At 57.3% G+C, this 10856-nt stretch overlaps 1 protein-coding gene across 4 annotated transcripts; it reads left to right on the forward strand.

The window, feature by feature from the left end:
- Positions 1-1121: 1121 nt before the first annotated feature.
- TBXT (T-box transcription factor T) lies at positions 1122-10618 on the forward strand (the record flags this gene model as incomplete). Of its 4 annotated transcripts, none has more annotated exons than XM_082730244.1 (8): positions 1122-1689; positions 2126-2390; positions 3136-3270; positions 4087-4148; positions 4262-4323; positions 5893-6069; positions 7632-7761; positions 9693-10618. In XM_082730244.1, 8 exons carry the CDS (start codon positions 1484-1486, stop codon positions 9964-9966), a joined length of 1311 nt encoding a protein of 436 aa, XP_082586370.1. In that variant the 3' UTR covers positions 9967-10618. The 4 variants fall into 4 exon arrangements, with proteins under 4 accessions (XP_082586370.1, XP_082586371.1, XP_082586373.1 ...); XM_082730245.1 differs by having other exon boundaries at positions 1484-1689; positions 5896-6069; XM_082730247.1 differs by lacking the exon at positions 5893-6069 and having other exon boundaries at positions 1484-1689.
- Positions 10619-10856: the final 238 nt, after the last annotated feature.

Here is a 10856-nt window from a genome sequence, read left to right on the forward strand (position 1 = left end):
GCTAGGGCGCAGGGCTGTTCTAAATGGGGCGCTTCCCCCCTGCACTGGCTGCTCCCGTAGGGTGCGGGGGTGGGGTGCGCGCGAAGACCTGGATACAGTCTGGAACCACACGTTCAGGCTAGAGTGGTGACCGAGGGCTTCCGAGGCTCACAGCCAGCGCTCGGAGCTTCTGCTTCCTCTTCTCATCCTGGGCTCCAGTTTCGGGAGAAATGTTACTGTTTAAAGAGACCTTATTGAACTATTTCCTGCTCATTGTCACCTTTCCTTCGCTCTCCTCGCGGAGGTTCTCACCGAAAGGTGATAAACCACCCGCTCCCCACACCGGCGGCCGCGGCGGCCGGCGGGGCCTGGCAGGGAGGCGCACCCCAAACCCTGCTCTCCCGAGAGCACCCTGGCCAGCCCCTTCTCACTCCCACCTTCCACAGAAACAGAGATCAGCCCACAGAAGCCACGCAAACCTCGCCATCAACGTCCTGTTTTCACACGGGAAGCGGGAAAACTTCCTAAACGGGCTCTTTTGGTTGAATTTTGAGTATTTCCCACTGCGGGCCCGGAGCTCAGCCTCGGGCAGAGACTCCGGGCGCGGGGCTCCCCCTTCCACACCCGCGAAGGCGCGAGAACCGGGGATGGGGGGCGCCGGGGTGGGCTGCACGGTGTTAGCGCAGCCACCTGCAGCGCCGCGGGGCGAGGGACGTGTCGGGACCGGACTCCGCGGTGGAGCGCTGAGCCTTCAAAGGAGGGAGACCCGCGGGACCCGGGGGAAGCCGACAGGGCGCGCCCTCCGCTAGGCTGGGCTCGCCGTGCGCCGGCGGGGCGCGGAGGGCCTCCGGCCGGGCGCAGGTGAGCCCGCGGTGGGGTCCAGGCTGGCACCCGTGCGAGAGCTGGGGCGCGTCGCGGGCGGCCAGGCTGCCCCTCGGGGACGTGCGGGCCGGGGCGAGCTCGGGCGCCCGGCTCCTCCACCACCCCCCGCGCCCGCGGCCCGCCCCGCCGCTTTGATGGAGGTGCAAACATTTGGGGGAGGGCGGAGGTGTCGGGGCTGGGCCGGGGCGCGCGGGGCCCGGCCCGGGATTTGCATGAAACAGGCGCGGGAGCCCATTGTCGGCCCCCGGGCGCCCCAGCCCGCCGGCCGGGTCTGAAATGGCCGCGCGCGGCCAATGGGCAGCTGTCCCCGCACTTCAAAGGGCGCGCGGCCCAATCCGCCGGCCCCCTCCGCGGCCGCCGCTGCTCTATTTATGGGAGGGGACGCAGTTTCTGGCCCCAGAGACCTACCCTGGCCGTGCCGCGCGGGAGTTCAAGTGGAGTCACTTTCCCCCTCGCCCCTCGCCCCGCCCCCTCCCCCCCAGATCTCGGCCCGCGCCCTCCTCCGCGGCCAGTGCTGGGAGCCCCGGCGCCGTCTCGGGAAAGCGGCCGCTGACCCGCGTGACGGTGGCTCTCGCGTAGCGAGTCGGGGCTTGGGGGGCGGTGGGGAGGGGCGGGCGGGAGGATGAGCTCCCCGGGCGCCGAGAGCGCGGGGAAGAGCCTGCAGTACCGCGTGGACCACCTGCTGAGCGCCGTGGAGAGCGAGCTGCAGGCGGGCAGCGAGAAGGGCGACCCCACGGAGCGCGAGCTGCGCGTGGGGCTGGAGGAGAGCGAGCTGTGGCTGCGCTTCAAGGAGCTCACCAACGAGATGATCGTGACCAAGAACGGCAGGTGGGCGCGCCGGAGAGGGGCGTGCGCCGGTGGGGAGGCCTGGGGCAAAGCTCCCCGCTGCCCGCTGCCCGCTGCCCGACGGTTTTCTCCTAGTGGGGGTCTTCTTGCTCCCCTCTCTCTCTCTGCGACAGAGCCCAGCGTCGTCCCCTAATTGTCACTCTCTGGGGCTTTCTCCGCCGAAGTTGGGGAGAAGTCTCCCAGACCCGCGCCCTGCCCGCTTGCGGGAACCCTCGGCTGGGTCCTTTCAGACCCTGCCTCCTGGGGCCATGGGATAGTGTGGAGGAAGCTGGGGACTTAGGGGGACTCTGGGAAGGGGGGCTGGGGAGCTTTTCTTTGCCCCCAAATGACAGATGCCTCTGTCCCAAGCTTCCTGCCTCACATCAAAAGGTCTAAAGCCTCAGATCCGGGGTCGAGAGCTGCCCCCCTTCCTTTGCAGGAGGATGTTCCCGGTGCTGAAGGTGAATGTGTCTGGCCTGGACCCCAACGCCATGTACTCCTTCTTGCTGGACTTCGTGGCTGCTGACAACCACCGCTGGAAGTACGTGAACGGAGAGTGGGTCCCCGGGGGCAAGCCCGAGCCCCAGGCGCCCAGCTGCGTCTATATCCACCCGGACTCGCCCAACTTCGGGGCCCACTGGATGAAGGCGCCCGTCTCCTTCAGCAAAGTCAAGCTCACCAACAAACTCAACGGAGGGGGTCAGGTGGGTGTAATGGAGGGGGTGGTGGTGGCGCGGATGGCGGGGGCAGGGGGGGAGAGGGACTTCCTCGTGGTGGAGGGGACCTGCTTGAGCGGGAGGTGACATCTGTCCGGGAGAAACATCACAGCCTTCCTCTGTTAAGCCATCAGTGTTGTTTATAGTAACCTGATGAAGGCAGCACCAGGGCGCAGAGCTGGAGAGGGGGTCGGTGCTGAGCTTCACCTTTGGAGACTCAGGGGGTCTCAGGCTTTGGAACTTGCGCATTGAAGCCTTCAGCTTCCCTAGGGGCAGACAAAAGAGCAGCCTTGGTGTTCAAGGGGCACTTTCAGGCTCAACCTGCACCACGGTGTTTGTTGCGTGGTCTGAACAGACTTGTAGATTTGTCCTCTTCTAAGGGTGGCTTTCCTGGGGCATTTTTACTGGGAGACCCCATGTTCAAGCAAAGCACAAACCAGCTCTGGCTTTTAAAGCGTCTCTAGCATTGCTGGGAGCTTCAGAACGTTAATGCAGCAGGTCAAAGGATCTCAGACGGGCATTCATTGCCTTTCCTGTTGTGGAGCACCTCACACTCCTTTTCCTAAATCAGTCGTGGGAAGCGGCACCTGGAGGGAAACCCACCAGCCTCCGCAGCAAAGACACTTCCTTGTGAGCGACCGCGCCTGCGGCTGCTCGGACATGCCTCTGTCCTCAGCAGCAGGGCAGATGGATGTCCTGTGATCTGATGGTCTTGTCCGTGGGCTTCCCGCAGATCATGTTGAACTCCTTACACAAGTACGAGCCCCGGATCCACATAGTGAGAGTAGGGGGCGCACAGCGGATGATCACCAGCCACTGCTTCCCTGAGACCCAGTTCATCGCCGTGACCGCTTACCAGAACGAGGAGGTGTGCGGGCGGGGTGGCGTGGGCCCTGGGAGGTCGTGAAGAATGCGGACAGCCCATGTGTTGGCGGACTTTAGACCGAAAAGTTTCGCCTTTTCAAGTAATCTGTTATCTCCATCAGACTGGGGTGGAGGGAAGAAGTTCTAGAAGTGCTTGTCCACCTGTTTCTCCTTTAATCCTCTGTAAACCTATCTATAAAACGAGAACCATCTATTAAATCCTCCGAGTAAAAAGAACCAAATATTTAGGTTAATACTGTGAGAATTTCTTAAGAACAAGTTGAAGGAGAGAGGAAATCGTTGGAGATCTTCCTGGAAGGGTAGGGGTATGGGGCAACCCTGCAAACCTGGGCAGTATGGAGGGTCCTACAAACGGAAGGGGCAGCTGCACACAAAATCCCAGTTCATGCCTGTACATCTCTAAGTCTGACCCCAAAGGACAGACATTTTGTGACTCGCTGGTTAAGTTGTCAGAGTTGAGCTACTTCCTAAGCCGATTCTGGTGATGCTTTGAGCTCTGTTTGTTTGATTTATGCACAGAGAATGGCGTCAGCAGTAGGTTGAACTCACTGTGAATTCCACTCAGAAAAGCAGCATTGAGGAACTTCCATAAATGTACTATTCTTTGCGAAGTATGACAATTACTGAGCCACTTCAGACCCAAATAGAAAAATAGATCTGGAAGAAGTCTGATTCTGTTTGAATATTTAAAGGGGGTGGGGGTGGGGGGGTTACTGATGTTTCCCTGTTTCTAGGGACCAAATTAAACCATCCGCCTGATGGACAAGTGTACCAGTCGGTGTGGCTTCTTGTTTTTCAGATCACGGCTCTTAAAATTAAATACAATCCATTTGCAAAAGCTTTCCTTGATGCAAAGGAAAGGTGAGAGAATTCTATATCCTTTGGGCAAAGAAATACACAGTAAGAAGAAATATTGCTGCAAATTTGATTTTCTGAATGTTCTCCTTTTTGACGACTCTACACTTTTTTGACAGAAGTGATCACAAAGATATGATGGAGGAACCTGGAGACAGCCAGCAGTCCGCCTACTCCCAATGTACGGTTTGTTGCACTCTGGCCGCACGTCCCTTGCTTCCAGGACTAGGCTGCTGAGAGCCAGCCCTGGGGGTGCAAGCGAGAGCACGTTTCCGGCGGGCGCCAGGTGGCCCTCCGTGGCCCGTGCTGTCGGAGCTGTGTTAGGGCCGGTCTCCACTCGCCTCTGCTCTCCCTGAGGGTTGTGAATGCGCTTCTGGCACGTGGGACGGACGGAGAACGCAGGGACAATCCCCCCAGGCTCTGTTGTTCGGCTTCCAGGCAGACCCCACTATGGCTGGGTCGGAGTGTGGAGGTCTTGGTGGGGGTTGGACTCTGCTCTGTCGGGCAAGCGGAGAAGGCCTCGCCGTCCGCACTTGAAGATGGTTTCTGTCTGGGTTACTGGCGGCGGACTGGAGGGCCGCCTTTGGGATGATGCTTATGAGCAGGTCGGGTTTCTCCTGAAGCCCATTTCGGTTCCAGGAATGGCCCAGCAGCTCCGGCGGGTTTTGCTGGTGGGAACGGTGGCGTGCAGGCTGGGGGAAGTGCTGTAGGTCCAGCTTCCTTTCCGAGTTCCACGAGCCGGAACAAAGTGGCGCAGGTCCGTGGGGCAGCATCTGTAGGAGACACAGTCCCGTGTGGCCGCCCTCTCCGTGCAGGGAAGGGGCTCGGAGCCTGGGCAACGGACATGATCGGGAGAGTCAGGGCTCACCGCCGCCTGTGGAGGCTGTGGGGACCAGCGTGGCACCTCCCGCCGACACTCATTTTGTGTTCTCTGTCCGTTAATCGTCTGTTGCACTAATTTAACCAACAGCTCCCCTAAGGGGCTCGGGGTGCCATCATTTGGGCACGTGAAGGGGGCAGGCTTTGTGGGCAGATCCGGACCTTTCCCTCATTTCAGTGTTGTCTGAAGGTTGTTTGTCGGAAATTACAGCCAGAGTAGTTGTCCTCTTGGGGGTTACTTTTCTGAATTTAAAGCAACAGCAACAATAAACTTAAAAGCAGTGACTAGAGAAGAGATTGGAGTGTGAGAAGTGGCGGCGTCGGGATGGTTTTCTGGCGGATGTGCACGGCGGGGAGAAGGCGAGCCTAAAGCAGAAGGAAAGTGGGCAGAAAACAGCACACGCCCAGCCAGGACACAGCTCCCCGTCCTGGGGAGGTGGTCGGAGCAGCCGGATGGAGGCCGGGGGCGCCACGGGCCGGACTCACCCCGTGTGTCTTGAGCTCATCTGGCTCTGAATTTCGTGTTTCTGGGATTTTTCATGCTCAGCAGTTAGGGCCTGGAAGCTGACGGGCCTGGGAAGATTCTGGCAGGTTTGAGAAGGAGTGGGTGAAGAAGCAGTAGGCGTTGGCCAGGGCTGGGGTCCCCAGCCTTTCTCAGGTGCTCTGTGGGTTTGGAAATCCTGTCAACCTGTGGCCTCTGCTGTGGAGCTGAAACCCAGATGCCTTAAGACTTGGACTAGGAGACCTCACTTGGTCGGGGACCCTTCAGGAAGAGTTCTAGTCCCAGACTCCGAGTCTCAGCTCTCCTGTCCGTCCTTTAAATTGATGCAGGCAAGGCAAAGGCCAGTTACTCAGCATTCTTTTCTCACAGCAGGGGGGTGGCTCATCCCTGGAACCAGCAGCCTGTGCCCACCCGCCACCCCCCACCCTCAGTTCGGAGGGCCCCTCTCTCTTCCCTCCACGCACGGCTGTGAAAGGTACCCTGCCCTAAGGAACCACCGGCCAACCCCCTACCCCAGCCCTTACGCACACCGGAATAATTCTCCAAGTAAGTCTTGCGTCGGAGTCGGCCTGGGTGTGGGGGTGGATGGAAGCCACCGTGCAGGAAGGCATCTGTAGGACGGACTCCAGAGATCCGGGGGCGGGGGAGGGCCTCTTCCGGAGCGCACGCCCAGGCCAGGTCTTCAGTGGCTCGAGAGGGACCTTTATTTCAGGTCCGTGCTGTTGCTGCTGGCTCAGCCCCGTGAGGTCCAGCCAGGGGCTTGTGGTTCCGAATGCACTCAGCGACTGCTGGAGCTTTTCCACCCAGAACTGTGGGTTTGTCTCTAGGTTCCCACGTTTGGGTGTTTCAGGAACCTCTCCCAGGTGACGATGTTGGGTCCTGCAGGCGTAAGGATTACTGGCCAGACCCCTGCACGACCGCCCGTGATTCTCCCACTGATCCGCTAAGTTTGTTTCTCCACGTGTGGTGCCTGGACCTGCAGCAGCGTCACCTCGAACCTGGCCCAGGCACACCGAATGAGCGGCTCCAGGAGCCCGATGTGTGCTTACAGATGACGGACGCAGGGCCGGACCATTAGGATCCATTTGTCTAGCTTCCTCTAAAGCCACGTATGCCCAGACTTAATTTTGTCTGGCCCTAAAAGGAGGAACATGGCTAATGAACACCATAAAACAATTAAACAATTAAAGCTGATTTGAAATGAAAGGAGCTGATTTGGTAAAGAAATAGTCATGGGGTCTTTCTTGTTCAACCAGCGGCCAGACTCAGAGGCTAGAAGATCATATTTTCGTCTTGCCCAGAGTAATGCTTTTTAAGATCTTTTCATCTCTCTCTCTCTCTCTTTTTAAATGATTTTATTTATTTATATGACAGAGAGAGATCACAAGTGGGCAGAGAGGCAGGCAGAGGGTGGGGGGAGCAGGCTCCCTGCTGAGCAGAGAGCCCGATGTGGGACTCGATCCCAGGACCCTGGGATCATGACCTGAGCTGAAGGTAGAGGCTTTAACCCACTGAGCCACCCAGGTGTCCCAAGATCTTTTCATCTCTTAAGAAATAAAAATTTGGAAAAAGGCAGGTTAAAGTTATATTTATGTTTATTTTTAAAGATAATTAATTCCCAATCAAGTGATCGTAGGATTCCTTTTCTACAGGGCATCTGTTGATCTGAAGATAAAGAAAAAGCTTGGGTTTACTGGAATTTATTTTCTAATATATACATTTGACCATAATTATTTGCCTTTGATGACCAATTAAATGGGTCAATGGATAGTCTTCTTTTTTTTTTATTCTAAAAAAAAATTACTTATTCATTTGAGAGAGAGCAAGAGCACAAGCAGGGGGAGCAGCAGGCAGAGGGAGAGGGAGAAGCAGGCTCCAGGCCGAGCAGGGAGCCCGATGCAGAACCGATCCCAGCAGGATCCTGACCGGAGCTGAAGGCAGCAGCTTCCCCGACGGAGCCCCCAGGCAGGCTGGACAGCCTTCTGTTCCATGCCGCACCCCTTCTGTCTCGGGTGCGGGGTAGCTCCACTTGTTGCTAGTGTTTCGCTGCATCCTGACACTCTTGGAAGCCCGCCCGCCCCACTAATGATGCTTTCTTTTGCCCGCAGCCTATTCTGACAATCCATCGGCGTGTTTGTCCATGCTCCAATCCCACGAGAGCTGGCCCAGCCTTGGGACCCCTGCCCACACCGGCATGCTCCCCATGAGCCACGGCGCCGGCCCGCCCACCAGCTCCAGGTAACACATGTCTGGACATGAGGTGCGCTGTCCCGGGGTCGTGAGGGTGACATCACACCGTTCCCACCCATGGATTTCTATTCTGCTGCTCACTGTGGGCAGCCGGGCTGTCATTGGCAGTTCTGTCACTAACCTGGGATCCCAGGTTACATGACGGTGTGTTAGTGTTCCAGTCTGTCTTCCGGGAGAACTGGTGGCCCTCGGATGGCAGGTGTGCAGCTGGGCTGTGACAGATGGAAACCAGGACCCTCATCCCAGCTCTGATACTTCCTAGTTCCTATAGGGGACAAGTCTCCTAAATTCTCTGAGCCTCATTTCTACAAGAAAAAAATATGCTGTATCACCTGTCCTCAGCTTGTCTTTACAGAGTTGTTAGGGTCAGCAGGTGAAATTTGAAGATATGTTTCTAGAACCAGTTTTGACAAGAGCTAGTAAATTACGGGGAAAAAAAGTGTTGGCTTTTCTGTGGCTACAGGATCAAAGTCCTGAACATATATGCCGATAACTAGTAAAGAACCATGAATATTTTATTATTAGCTTGAAAATAATGTACAGGGAGATCTCCTTACAAATCAAGCTGATTGGTAAATGTATTGCTGTTTTTCATAGGGTTATTAAAAAAAGAAGTCAAAGTTGAAAGTCAACTTTTGTTTTCTGAAGAAACAGGCTCAGAGACATTAAACGATTTAACAGGTTGTTGGCTCACAGCAAAGTGAGTCTGTAGACAGGTTATCTTGACTACGAAAGCAGTGTGATTTATTGTATATAGAATACCAAAATATGCCCCAAATCTTAATTCTTTTGGCTAGGAAAAAATTCCTTTATAATGAGAATCTAAGTGTCTACTTTTGTTGTTGTTAAAAGATTTATTTATTTATTAATTTGACAGAGATAGAGAGGGAGACATCACAAGCAGGCAGAGAGGCAGGCAGAGAGAGAGAAGGAAGCAGGCTCCCGGCTGAGCTGAAGGCAGAGGCTTAACCCGCTGAGCCACCCAGGTGCCCCTAATTGTCTGCTCTTAAAATACTAAGCGAACAGTGCACAAAGCAGCCAGCTGTTCAAGGGCCAGTGGTGGCTCAGAACCTGCAGACCATTAAACGGACTAACCTGCAGGTTGCAAACCGCTGGCCCCGGGGGTCCCTGCAGTCCCACAGCCCTCCCATTCTGATGGGGCATCTCAGCGCTGTTTCTTCTCTCCGTGTAGGGGACAGTAAACTACTTTGTTTGGCTCAGGTTTGTTTTCGAGGTCAGATACACCTGAAATACGGCCGGGGCTTGGTAAACAGCACAGCTCAACTCGGACGTTCTTCTGTAGAAAGACATTTTCTCAAAGCAACGTTAGCGTAGTCGGATGCGGTTTAAATCTGTGTCCAGCGGCTTCCGCCGTGGGTCGGGAAACAGGCTGGAAAGTGGCCGCAGCCCAGGGGGCCCGACAAAGCCCGTGAAGGGCCGCGCTGGGATCTGCGCCGGGGTCTGGCTCCGGGCTGCTCGCCCTGCGCGGTGTCCCGCGGACCTGCTGCTGCACCGGGTGGCGCGGGGGACGGCGCCGCGTCGGGCACTTTTGGTACCCTGCTGTCCGGGAGGGTGCTGTGTCCGCGGCAAGAGCCCAGCAGCGCAGCGGGGCCAATGAACACAGCCTGGGCATGTCCCCTGGGACCGCTCAGGGTGTCTGGTCCCGAGCCCCAGACGACGGCCTGAGCGCGGGCGCTCGGCAAGCTCTGCGGGGCGGTCCGTCCGCTACTTCGGTTTCTGGCCGCGGGAGGGGACAGTGGCTCTGCGCACCCAACAGAGCGAACGGCCTGCGGGGACGGCCCCGTCCAGGGCGCCAATCGGGGGAGGGGGTCTCGGGGTCGGGGTCCCCGTGCGCCGTCTGGACTCTCTCCGCGTCTCTCCGCGTCTCCGGTGGCCTGAGCGTGTCCGTTTCTCTGCAGCCAGTACCCCAGCCTGTGGTCCGTGAGCAACGGCGCCATCACGCCCGGGGCCCCGCCGGCGGCGATGGCCAACGGGCTGGGCGCGCAGTTCTTCCGGGGCTCGCCGGCGCACGCCGCGCCTCTCACCCACCCGGGGCAGGCCTCCTCCTCGTCCGGATCCCCGCTCTACGAAGGGGCCCCCACGGCCACAGACATTCCCGACAGCCAGTACGACGCGGCGGCGCAGGCCCGTCTCCTAGCCTCGTGGACGCCGGTGTCGCCACCTTCCATGTGAAGCGAGGCCTGCGCTGGCACAGACGCCGGACTTCGTGTGCGGCCTCCGCTGCGGACCTGGTTGCCGTTCGGGGTACAACGCGGCAGCTCGTGGGTCCAGGGGAGGAAATGGTCCCCACCACCCTCCCTTTAAAGCAAGAGGAGGGGCCGCGTCCTGCCGTTCTGGGGAGCGCGGTGCCCGCGGTCCGCGGCCGCTGGGGTGCGCAGGTGCATTCGGTCCGGAAGCCTCGCCGCTGGCCGGACTTACCGCGATTCACAGTAAAAATGATATTCTGGGGTCCAGAAACTGTCTGCCTCTCTAGGGCACATGGGCGACTTGGCCCATCGGAGTCTATAAACTCCAGCGGTCCTACTTGGGCAAGGTAAAAAGCACACTTAATTCCCTGCCTTTGCTTGGCGGTAGTTTCCAGGCCCTTTGTGGCCGGGGCCACGGCGCGAGCTGCGCTGGGACGGGGACAGAATCCTGTCATCACAGCTGAGGACCGCAGATTGTAGTTGAAACGCAGCTTTGCCTGCTCTGCCTGCTAGAAGGTTTGTTCCCAGCATAGGTAGTTAACCTCTCGTATTGTTAAACCTATGATTGTTTATATTTTTCTTCTAAGTAGCCAAAGACAATCAGCAGGAAACATTTTCTGCAAAATAAAGGCAATATCTGAATTTGGCTGGTTTAGTTATTATCTAGACTTCTCTTTTGGGGCGGGATTTGGTGATGGCTGGTGTGAGGACCTTGTCCCAAACGGGCATTTTTAAATCTGTTGTGAACCCTGATACTTTCTCCAGTGAGCAGCGAGCGGAATCCACATGTATTTACTCAATGCTAATTACCACAAACATGCAAAAGATGACAAGTGATTTTCAAGAGATTAGGTAGCCAGCACTGAATCGCGGATA

This window comes from Mustela nivalis (assembly GCF_964662115.1).
Source record: "Mustela nivalis genome assembly, chromosome: 5".
Lineage (NCBI taxonomy): Eukaryota > Metazoa > Chordata > Mammalia > Carnivora > Mustelidae > Mustela > Mustela nivalis.